The sequence below is a fragment of the Talpa occidentalis genome, unplaced genomic scaffold, assembly GCF_014898055.3.
Source record: "Talpa occidentalis isolate TD23 unplaced genomic scaffold, MPIMG_talOcc4v2.1 talOcc4.14, whole genome shotgun sequence".
NCBI classification, from domain to species: domain Eukaryota; kingdom Metazoa; phylum Chordata; class Mammalia; order Eulipotyphla; family Talpidae; genus Talpa; species Talpa occidentalis.
In genome coordinates, this window is record NW_023601433.1 from 5,422,055 (window position 1) to 5,434,441 (window position 12,387).

At 47.6% G+C, this 12,387-nt stretch overlaps 1 protein-coding gene across 4 annotated transcripts in view; it reads left to right on the forward strand.

Annotated features, from left to right (window-relative positions):
- The first annotated feature begins 514 nt into the window (after window positions 1-514).
- SV2B (synaptic vesicle glycoprotein 2B) overlaps window positions 515-12,387 on the forward strand; it is a 45,275-nt gene continuing 33,402 nt past the window's right edge. For 3 of the 4 annotated variants that reach the window (XM_037511442.2, XM_037511441.2, XM_037511443.2), the window contains exon 1: window positions 714-1,172. In XM_037511442.2, the coding sequence (XP_037367339.1) occupies window positions 722-1,172 (451 nt within the window). In that variant the 5' untranslated portion in view covers window positions 714-721. Of the gene's footprint in view, window positions 1,173-12,387 lie in introns of all 4 variants that reach the window. The other variant, XM_037511440.2, reaches the window with a different exon arrangement.

A 12,387-nucleotide genomic window follows, 5' to 3' on the forward strand; every position in this document is an offset into this window, starting at 1 on the left:
TAACACAGAATCATTGTATGTGGAAAATCCCTTAGCACATCTCTTTTCTTCTTGTGCAAGATGTGAGCCCTTTCATGGGCTAGTCACCCTTCTGAGGGACTGAATGATCAAGATTCTTTCTCCCTTAGCCTTCAGTCTCTTTTATTCAAGCCTCATTCATTTCACAAGGAATCTGAATATCTCATCTGGATTTCCTTCCTTTATACACAAGACATTGGTATTAGTCAATATCTGTTTAAATCTGAGAATATTTTGCCTGCATTTCAGCATGTGGTAACACTCTCGTCTTTCCTTTGTCTGCACTCCTAGGACATAACCTTCAGTAGAAGAACAAACTGGGCCAGCCAGCACGTCGTCTGTTGCCAGGTCTACGTGCTCCTTGTCAAGGCAGACAGCTGAACCTATTTCTCGTCAACCTCTCCCAACACAACATCTCAGGGTCACTGAAGAAAACCAGACCAGAGTTTGAAACTTTCCAAAAATTTCCAATAGTCATTGAATTGAAAAGGATTCTTAGGTCACCTTTGTACAAATTTGCACTATTTGAGAGACCAGAGGGGGGAATACAGGTGTCACCTTTACCCAGGAAGTCCCATGAACACCTTCTAAATCTAAGTCTTTGCACGTATGGATGAGTGATGGTCATTGAAACAGCCAAAACCTCTACCACAGAACAAAAGATATAGCCCAAGAGGCAGCCAGGCAATCCCACAACCAAGGGATGGATGACTACAACTACCAGGGCCACTATGGGGGCTATAACCCCAGTGATGGCTATTACCGTGGCGGTGAGTCCAACCCAGAAGAGGATGCACAGAGTGATGTCACAGAAGGTCATGATGAGGAGGATGAGATCTACGAGGGCGAGTACCAGGGCATCCCTCACCCAGATGACATCAGAGTTAAACAGACCAAGATGGCGGCCTCCAGGGCTGATGGCTTTCGGGGCCGGGCAGATATGATGGCTGAGAGGATGGAAGATGAGGAGCAGCTGGCCCACCAGTATGAGACCATCATTGAGGAGTGTGGTCATGGGCGCTTCCAGTGGATCCTCTTTTTTGTCTTGGGTTTGGCACTGATGGCTGATGGAGTGGAGGTGTTTGTAGTGAGTTTTGCCTTGCCCAGTGCAGAGAAAGACATGTGTCTGTCCAGTGCCAAGAAAGGAATGCTCGGTAAGTAGAAGTTTCCAAAGATCTTGGTGTTAACAGATGAAGGGCAATGAGTAGAGAAATTTGCATAGCACCCGTCCCTGTTGGGTACCTTAAATCTAGCAAATGTCCTTGCAAAGTTGTCATTTTACACCCATTTTGCTGTGAAAAAAATTTTTTTTTATATCTCGGAGGGCTTAATTAATTGGCTTAAGTTTATCCAACTAGTAAGTTTTGGAGGTTGAATCTTACTCAGATCTGCCTCTCAAGTTCTTGTTTCTTTTCCCAAATCTTTTTGCCTTCTTGAAAGTTTGATTTCTCTCCTCTTTATATTCAGCCAGCGTCCGTATTCAAGGACAAATATGTTCTTTAGGCAGCAGGTCAGAGGTGTCTACCACTCAGTCCTTCCAGAATCCTCTGGTATCTGATCCTGGTTTTCCTTGTATCCAAGTATTAATGGGCTGAATGGCTATCTGCCTTAGTGATGAATGCTGGGTTGAGCACACCCTCAGATTTGGGGACAACTTATGAGCATACAGATGGATTCTTCAGCATAGACTACCAGCTTTGTGAGTCACTGATAGAACAGCACCATCAGAGCCAAGCATCAAAACCAGAATCTTCTCTGCCTTGTGCAGAGAAGCCGGAAAGAATAGGTATGAAAGGTGTACTGTAGAAGAGAGTCATCATAATATAGACAAAGGTTTGTCTTGGCCACTAAGTGTCCTGCAAAACATATCCAGTCACTAAATTTATAGTTAGTGAATTGATTGATAAGTGTAAGTACATTTATTGAGAAGTTATTATGAGTCAGGTTCTTACTCAAGATTAAGACATATTAATGGTCCTCAGTAACCCAGCATCTATCCAGCGGCTTGGTTTATTTATTCATTCAACATATATCTATCATTTGTACATTGTGTTCCAGTCTCTGTGCTCCACCCTAGGAAAAAATATTGATCCAGGAAGACAGTCTTTACCTGTCAAAGAACTTGCAGACAGCTGGACAAGCAGGCTAAAACAAACAGAATTATTTCACTACTATAGAGATTAAGTGCTACGAAAACCTTGTGCAATTATGCGTCCTAATACTTGCTGTCAAGCAGGGGGTGGCAAACATTGCCCAGACTCAGATGACCTGTCATTACTATTCAACTCTGCCTCCAGCACAAAAGCAGCCACAATGTGTAAACAAATAGACATGACTGTGTTCTAATAAAACTTTATTTACAAAAGAGGCAGAGGTCTGGATTTAACTTCTAGGTAATTGTTTGCTGACCCTTGATTGAAATAGTATATAAAACAAAGAAAACTTCTGCAGAAAGAATTGTCCCCATGGGTCTCTGTCCATTCCTGCTTAATGAAAAGGTCATTTAAAATGAGATAGCTGTGTCATATAAGACCATCCAGGAACCAGAAGAAATCAAGCATATCCAAAGAAAAGAAAGGACTTGAGAAGCAAGACCACCACCCAGAGTTTTAAAACACAGAATTTTAGTACTTTTTTTTAATTATTAAAAAAATAATCTGCTAGCAGCCTTTAAGTTTAAATAGATTTTATAAGGGCAAAAAACCAACCAAAAAAACCCCAAAAACTGCAAACCCCAAACCAAGCTTGACCATCTACAGTTGTATGAAATACTTTAAGACACTGACTTTTGCTGTATTTTCAGCAGAAACCCCCGATCCCTGTTAATTCAAACTGGCAATGTCAGTGATGATTACATGTCCTTTTGTCTCTTGGCCACCCTGGTGTCCAGCAACCTTATTATCACGGCTGCAGCATGGTGGTGGCAGCTCCTGCTGGCTTCCTGGGTGACTACTGGGAGTCAAGGGGACTTTCTCATCCAGAGAGCCCATGTTTGTGCAATTTTGCCTTTGGTGTTTGCCAAGGTGATGCTGTGACTCAGTCCAGGAGGTGCAGACAGACCACCTGAGCAGCGATGGACTTGCAGGGTCACCTCTGTGGTCAAGGAAAGGGTGTCTGAGCGGACAAGAGGAGGTGGATGGTTGGAGGTCTGGTGAGGCAAGGTGTCCCCTCGTGTCACCTTCATAGTCACCGCAGTGGCTGGAGGGTGTTTGTCCCATTTGTACACACAAGGACACAGGCTTGGGGAGCTGTATCTAAGGTCACCTAGTAATCCTGGTGCTGGGATTTCAACCCTTGTGTCTGACCCAGAGCATGCGCTCAGTCTGGTACAGCATATTGCCTGTCTGTCCTGCGTGTCTTTGGACAAGTGGTGATGGCGTGGTGTCCATACTGTTGCTTTTTCCAGGGTGTCATCTAGTGGAATCATACACTATGTAGCCCTTCAGACTAAACGTCTTTCAGTGAGTAAGTAATATGCATTTTGGCTTCTTCCATGCTGATAGCTTATTTCTTTTTATAATTTCTTTTAAAGGACTAATATTCCATTGTCCGAATGTGTCACAGTTTACCGATTCATCTACTGAAGGATCTCGGTTGTTTCCCAGTTGGGGCAGTTATGACTGCTGTCAACATGTGTGTGCAGGTTTTTATGTGGACCTAAGTTTTCAACTCTTTTGGGTAAATACCAAGAAACGTGATGCTCGATCATTTAAGCATATGTTTCCTTTTATGAGCAAACACCAAATTGTGACCCAAGCGGCTGTACCAGTCTGTATTCTCATCAGCAGTGAATGAGAGGTCCTTGTGCTCCACATTCTCACCAGCACTTGATATTGTCCGTGTTCCAGAATCTGACCATCCCGATAGACTCATGGGCCTGTCTCGTTGCTTGTCTACTTGCGTCTCCCTGGTGATGTGATGTGGGGCATCTGTCCATGTGCTTATTTGCCTGTGTGTATTTTCTTCAAGGTGCTCGTTAAAGCCTTTGCCCTTTTTAAAATTAGTTTGTTTTCTTGTTGTTGAGTTTTAAGGGTTCTTTGTATATTTTGGATAACAGTTCTTTATCCAACGGTGTGTCTTTTGCAAGAGTCACCTCCTGGTCTGTGCCCTAGCTTCTCATTGTCTTGATTTGATCTTTATTTTAAAAAGAAACTAAATGGTGACTGTAGACTCCTAGTTGATGGCCCCTAAATCCAGGCCTGAAATCATAGGATGCAGACCAGAGGCACGTAGAACGCATCCCCAGGGCCCTCACCAGGACCCACGTGGGCCCTCAGGTGTCCAGGTGGAACCCACGATTGCAGGGCTGACATGGCCAGTGTAGGCCAGTGGCATGGAATCCTTCCTTCTTTATAAATCAGCACAAGCGCCCAAGAGCTGATTTTCACTTTGCAAAGGATTGATTTAGTTTCCAGAGAAGGAAGCTTGGGAGTCTCAGAATTAATAGGGCAGGGAGGAGGCAAGGGGGGGGGGGGGCGTCAGATAGATGGTCCTGGGAATGTAATAGCTGTTGACATGCCCCAGGGGGCCCTCTGAACAGATGGAATTTGGGCAGCCTCCTCTCTAAGGGGGCTGACCTGGCAGCTCAGTTGTGCGGGGTGAGCGTTTTCTATTGCACTGCTGGAGATTTTGCTGACTCGGGGCATACATCAACTTGCAGGAAACCATCCAAGGAAGTCTCATCCTTCCCTTGGCCTCTTGGTCTCAGATTGTAGGTATAGTGTAGATATAGTGTCATTAAGTATCACTGTCTAGAATCCCTTCCAACTTGAGGAAACTGAGCCTTAAGGGATAAGCGAGTGGGTAGAGGTTACGTGATCTGACACCTGGAGCTGGACCCCCTGACTGCTGCCACAGAGCTTCTTCCTCCACCCCAAATATTCTTGCCTTTTTCTCCTAAGGAATGGCCGCCTAAGTCAATTAGACCATCTTTTATCTGCCTGATTTGTTTTTCAGGAGGGAGCATGTGCCTAATTGTATTTGGCTGCTGCTAACAGTGACTTTGAATCTTCAAAATGTTTCTTGTCCACTTATCAGGAATCCCCAGCGTAGGTGGTGCCAGGCTCGGTCAGTGCCTTGCTGCTTCCTGGGCATGAAGTCTGGGGTCTCTGGGACCCCACAGCTTTTCTCTCATGGTCACAGGGCACTGCCCTCACAGGGCATAATGACTTTCCAAGCAGGAAATAAGGGAGTCGGGGGCAGGTATGTCTTTCACGGTGGGTGCTGCCTTTGCTTCATAAGCCCAAAACTGTTGCTCAGGGCCTCTGACAAACATCTCCATATGTCTTCCGGAGTTAATCACTGGCAAGAAGAACTGGGTGAAGATGACCATTGCAAATCAAGTATAAATTATCTCCACAGTGCAGTACATTTCCTCTAAGCACATCTTAATACCTAAACAAAAGCCAAGATTTCCTTAACAAAGAAGGAGACAGAAAAGGCTTGTTGGAAATGTGACTAACAGATGCTACCACATACAAAAGGACTTAAAAAACAGAGCTCTGACTTTACCTCCTGCTATTCCATTAACCACCTCTACACTCCTTGCCCCTTGGTTTTTGATCTGCCAGATTAAGGTTTTATTAGTACTCACCGTCCAGAACATTGTGAGGAGTTGATAAGATCGTGCCCATGGAGTTCATTCCGGGTCTCAGGAAGATCTAATAATCTGAGCCCAGAAAGGATCCAAAATAATAGCTTGCTTTGTATATTTTTTATTTTATACAGTGACTCCTAAGGAATCAGGTATTTATTGACTGATTCATTGATAAATGCCGTGCAGGTCCCTCCTTCATGGAGTTGACATTTTAGGGGGAAGCAGATGGGTCCCCCCCGACCTCCATTGGCTGGAGTCAGTATGCTCTTGGTAGGCTCCCCAAATATTCTTTACCCCGACGTGACCAGCCTTGCTGACCGAGACCATCAGTAGCAGTTTCATTGTGTCCTTAATCACTGTGTTTGTTGGTCGCTGTGAGTAAATGTCCCCCCAAACCTCCCTCATCATCCAGACCCTCATGCGCACACGACCCTGTCACATCCCTCCTGCATCTCTTCACCCCACTCAGGCTCTCCCCTCAGTGTCATGCACCTTCTTGCTATAACTAAACCATACCCTCTACGGCCAGCATTTACCACAGCCCGAGGTGGTGGCCTTTTTTCCCTCTTGTACTCTGTGATCCTGTTTCCCCTGCTCCTTGCTGGCATTTTCAGACCCTTCTCCCCGCAGCGTCATGAACCTCTTGTCCACACACGTGTCATCTGCCAAACCTGCCGACCTCAGGCCCCCTCCAGGGGGTTAGTTCCAGGTGTGCTGCACTCTCAAGCTCTATGTCTGTTATGATTCCAGTGATAAACTTGGGTGACTTCAATAAGTGTGTTCCAGTGTCCTGGCTTCTCAGTCCCTTGATGTCCTCTCTGATGGGCACCATGGTGATGATTCCCGCTCACTGACCTGGTCTTACCCGAGGTCTTCACTTCCCCAGTAACTCCAGCCCCGCCCCACCCGTGTCCAGCTCCCCACTTCTGCTTTCTCGCCCACTCTTTCTGGACTTCAGCTGCCACAGTTCTCCAACCTCACAGGCACCTGCAGACTTTTGGTCTGTCCTTTTATCCTCACCATGTTCTTCATGGACTTTAAACTCCATGGACCAGCATCATCACCGCTTGCTGCACACACCCCCAGTCTCTGTGTCTCTCTTACTGTGCTATGCTCCCCAACTCCTGTTACACCCACTCTTCACCCACCAGCCCACGTGCCACACAGCGAACATTGCTGGTAACACACACAGTGCTGTCCACTGGCCTCACCTTAACTGCGTGATCAAGAGCCCCAAAGGGCCCTCCATGCTGCTGGCTGTGATCCTTCATTCCTATTCCCCTCTTCTGGATGACTGTTTCCTGCCTTACCTGCTGTTCTCTGCGCCCCAGCCCCTCTTCACCCTCCGCACCACGAGCTCACTTCCTCTTTCACTAGAAAACGGAGGTGACCAGGAAGGGACTCCATAGCTCCACCCTCCCGATTGCTACTGTGCTTTCTCCTATTCCCTAGGACCTGTCTGTCCACTTGAGCTCCACCCTCCCCACGCCCCAGGACTTCACTAGGACCCTTCTCTGGAACCACCAAGACTGGCATAAGATGTGTCCACCTTGGGAGGCTCAAGGCAGGAGTTCCCTGGGGGATTTCCATGTTCCTCTGGTTGTGGGATTAAGCCAGTGTGACTAGTTATGCCTTCGAAGCCCATCAGTGGACAAATTGGCCCTAGAGGTTGTTCGAGGAGTCTCTGACTTCAGACAGCCCAGCACAAATCCTGTTGCCTTTATGGGGCCCAGAGTCAGAGCCAGCTATCCAAGTGTCCCGTCCTTTCTTCCTCTACACATTTGTGTGTTTCCACATATCTGACATTTAGGAGACAGTTCCCACTTTTGCTGGAATGGAGCATTAACCCACTTCCAAAGATTCATTCATCTGAGTTTACTGGGCATACAAGTACTAGGAAAGTCCAACAAGTCGTTGCCAGATTGGCTTCTACTAAATAAGTCGTTAAAGGCAAACCTTTTCTGTGCCAAGTACCTAGATCCAAAAGCAAGCATTTGCCTATCTTAGAAGTTGCCAACATCCAGATGTCATATAAACAAAGCACTTGGCTGACTTACTCAGTGTGTCTGATTCCACAGGGGTGGGCAGACAGACCCCGGATGTCCTTTCATGATTTTTTTAAAAAGATTTATGTATTCAAGAACTGGGGAACAGTCCAGATGTGCGGGAGGGTGAGAGAATTCACCAGAGACAGAGCAGGGAACAGAACAGGCAAACTGATGAAATACACTGCTGAGGGGAGCAGCGGGCTTGACAGGAGAGGTCTGCTATGCCATGTGGGTATCTCACCCGCCGGCTGGGCTCGAACCCGCACTGCAGAGGCTGCGGACAGCTTCACAGCACTGCGCTCAGCCACCTGTGCCACCAGGGAGGCCCTCCTTTCATGATTTTATACCAAAGCGAGATGTCTCCGGGGACTGCTGTGTGAGGTCATCATTGATCACGTGTACCACCTCGTGGATCCGAGGATCCCATACCCTAGTCCAAGAATATCATCCTTCAAGAAGCTCTATTTTGTTGAGTAAGAGAAATAGAAAAGAAACAATCTAGTTAGGAGATACTGATTTTTATTCCAGTAAAACATTTGCATATAATGTTATATGCAATAAATATTTGAGTGGTTTCAGGGGAAGGGAGCTCAGAATCCTCCCAGGATAATTAATGCATTTAATATGTATGTATGCAAGCTTCTTTGTCCTTGGTTAATTGCTAAATAAAGAAGATCATGCACAGGGGCCTCGTTCACATCACAGAATAAACCATTGCAGTCGTTTATCCATTTATCTGCTGCCTTCTGGAGACAGTGACGTGGCTGATGGTGTGATGAGCTGTGGAGTGATGTGTGCCTGAGAGGCCTGGCCTCCACCTCAACCACAAACTTGTTTGGCCCATATGACGTTGGGGTCCAGTCCTTAGAGCTAATTCTTAATAAAACTCCATAAATGCAGGCTAGGACACATGCACAAAAATGTCTTTCACTGACTTATTTTCCAAGTGGAAAAATAGGTTGTGGTGCTTCCAATTAACACGGTCTTAGCCATGCAGATCCAGCGTGGTTAGATGTGCACAGACCCAAGTACAGGTACCAAGAGCATGGCATGCTGACGAGAGCTGCCTCTGCTGGGGCCATGACTGGGGGTGGTTTTCAGTTTGCCTTGGGTACAGTTTTTGTGTTTTTTCATATTTTTTCTGAATGTGATTTGTGTGTGTGTGTGTGTGTGTGTGTGTGTGTGTGTGTGTGTGTGTGTGTAGACCAACTGGCTACACTGGTGTTGGCCAGAGCTATGGCACGGGGGCAGGGGGTGGTGAGAGGATTCACCAGAGACAGAGCGGGGAGCAGAACAGGCAGAACTACTGAAATACACTGCTGAGGGGAGCAGTAGGGAGACAGGAGAGGTCTGCTGCGCCATGTGGGTAGCTCCCTGGCTGGGCATTGATCTCAGGCCATGGTGGTGATAATGCTGAGACTTAACCCCTAGTGCACCAGGGGGACCCTGAATGTGAATTATTTCTTAAATAGGAATGGAGGGCTTGCTCTGAGCCGGGTGCCAGGACATGGTGGGGACACTACTTAAAGGGTCACTTCCAGGAGTTTATCGTCAAAGGAGTTTGACAAATGCTGAGCATATGAAACTATAAATAGGAAACTGAACATAGGAAACTATAAATAAATATACACTAGCAAATCGAGATGGGGAGGTGATGGGTGGGACAGTGTGTGGCTGGAGGACAAGCAGGGACAACAGAATTTCACTTGGAACAGGAACTGTGGGGTCAGTAAAAACAAACCATAGAGCCAGGACCCATTTTTGTTTTTAAAGAATTAAGAAAAAAGAACATCACAGAGACCATCACACCTCTGCGTAGGAAATGATTTACAAGTGGAATGCTTATTCTCCAGTGCTTGACAGAAAGGGTTTATTGAGTCCTAATTTGGAACACCAGGGCCACCTCCCTGAAGAGATGATGTTTACTTTGGGAATTTAAGAACCTAAGAGTTTGGGCCTCCCCTGGTGGTGCAGGCGCTTGAGCACCATGCTGTGAAGCTGTCCACAGCCTCTGCAGTGTGGGTTTAATCCTAGCCGGCCGGCGTTGGTCCCACATGGCTCAGCAGACCTCTCCTGTTGCGCCCGCTGCTCCCCTCAGCAGTGTATTTCGTCAGTCTGCCTGTTCTGTTCCCTGCTCTGTCTCTGGTGAATCCTCTCACCCTCCCGTGCATCTGGCCTGTACCCTGGTTCTTGTATAAATAAATATATCTTAAAAAAAAAAAACCTAAGGGGGGAAAAAAGGAGACCCTCCTCAAGTTTTGTTAGAATAAATTTGAAAAATATTTTATCAAAAAATTAGTCAAAAAGGAAAGGTTTTAGTTGGATCTGGCTGTTTCCTTTATGTCAAGAGAGAGGGAGATACAAAGTGCACCTTACTATAAATAAATTTCTTTGCCTAGCCTCTATCCTCTTCCTCCAATAAAGGTGGGTTTGATTTTAAAATAGCACCAACGTATTTCCATTTTATTCCTGTGGTTTCTCAGGTCAGAGCCAGTCCTAGTGGCGCTGCTCAAAACAGCCAGAGCAGCTTGCATTGTGCCTTGACTTCTGAGCCAGGCGTCCTGCCAAATACTCCCCAACCTCCTGTCCTGGATAATCCTAACAACCCTGCAAGGGGAACCCTGTGATCCGAATTTCACAAAGAAGGAACAGAGATCAGAGGGGCTGACTCTGCTGCCCTCGATGGCGCTGCTGGTGATGCTGGAGCTGGGATCACCCTTGGGGGCCTGAAGAGGCAGCACAGACGCTGTCTTCTTCCAGGGAGGGGCGGCCCACTTCCTCCATTGTGCCATCACTGATTAAAAACCCTTCTCTTGGGCCTCTCTGGTGGCACAAGGGGTTAAGCACAGCATTGTGAACTATCCACAGCCTCTGCAGCACAAGTTCGATCCCCGGCCAGCCAGGGAGCAACCCACATGGTGCATCAGACCTCTCCTGTCTCCCTGCTGCTCCCCTCAGCAGTGGATTTCAGTGGATTCTCCTGTTCTGCTCCCCACTCTGTCTCTGGTGAATCCTCTCACCCCCTGCACCTCTGGCCTGTATCCCAGTTCTTATATGCATTAAAAAAATCTTTAAAAATAAATAAAAACAAATAAAAACCCTTCCCACCCAAGCAGAGCCCCTCCTCTCACCCCCACCCCAGCCCCCACTCTGCCAATTGCAATCATGGTTCTTAATTTCCCTTAGAAAGCTCAGTGTGTTACGGGGCCATTCCCCTAGCCGACCAGCAAGCCTGTTGAGTGGAATTGCAGGTAGCAGGCGTCCTCGCTTTCTAACCAGCCCCTTATCTGCTTCATGCTGAAGTAATTCTTGATAACTCTATTGCACTCTCATTTTCCAAATTTACTGTCTTAATTTCTCCTGCTAACGACGGATTTTAAATGAGTTTAATGCGCAGCTGTTCTGGGAGCTTCGTTGCTCTCATATTTCTCTTCTCTGTGGACAGGCTGGCTTGTTTTTCCACGCTTCCTTTTCACAGAGTAGGAAAACCTTTTTCTCCTTACTCTCTTAGGCTCAGTGGCTGGGGGTCTGGGAATGAAACTCGAAAGAGAAAGAGGGTTTGTTAGCACTTGCGGCGCACACGAGTAACTCGATGGGTGGCTAGATTTACCTTAGCGTCGTCACGAAGGACAATCTGTTGGTTGAGAAGTGGCCAGAGGAAAAGGACTTTGGGGTCCCAGGGAGGCCAGCTGTGGGAAGTAAGTCAAGGGGCGGGGGGCTTGGGTAGGTGAGGCTGGGGCCATCTCTGCACTGATTCTGTCCCTGATGAGTAAGAGCTAAGCCTGCTTTGGGGAGGGAGAGCCGAGAGCTTCATTCCCTAGCACGTGCTGTTTCTCAGCTGTCTGCGGCTCAAAATAATCCTGGTACCAAAGTGGCACCTCTTGGGGTGGACGTTGTGACCCCCAACAAGAGCATTTTGAGGTGCGCTCCTCTAGATTCTCCTCTGACTCGGACAGTGAGGTTTGGCAGCAGAAGCCCTAGGCCTGGAGCAGGAGGGCAGCAATGCAGAGCCGCAGTTCCTGCAGCAGCGAGGTTGCTGGAGAGCCCCTGACTTCTCTGGGGTTCACCCTCCTCCAGCAAAGCTAAAGGTGGGGTGCAGTGTCTAACCTCTACGATCCCTCCCTTTGCCTGTGTGTCTTGATGATGGGTCTGGGTGGGGTCAGGAGACAGAACTCATGGCAGTTATTCCAGCAAAGAAACAAGGGAACAAAAATTAACTGGGTAGTGAAACGCTCTTATTGATTGATTGATGGTTTGTTAGTCGCTCACATGGCTCTCTGATTTGGGGACTACATTTCACCCCTCCATATGTGCACACGCTTCACTCACCTCCACCCAACCTGCAGGGGTGCCCCTGTGGTGCCCACCTCCCGCCCCCTCCTCGCTCCCCACGTTCCTCTGTACCCAGTGCAGCAACTTCGTTCACAGCAGCCATCCCCAGTGCCCGAGGACAGACGACGGGGAAAGCCAGCTGAAAGCCAGTGGAAACTGCTCAGCTGCTAGAGACAATGGGGTGGTTCCTTTGGGGACCCCGTGGATGGATCTTAAGGGGGCGATGCTAAGAAAATGAAGTAAGTCAGGAAGTGAAAGACAGGAGGGTTTTGCTCATTTGCAAAATGGTTTTAAAAAGTACATCGAGGGCCTCCCTGGTGGCGCAGCGGTTGAGCGCTGGGTTGCGAAGCTGCCCGCAGCCTCAGCGGCGCCGGTTCGATCCCCGGCTGCTCC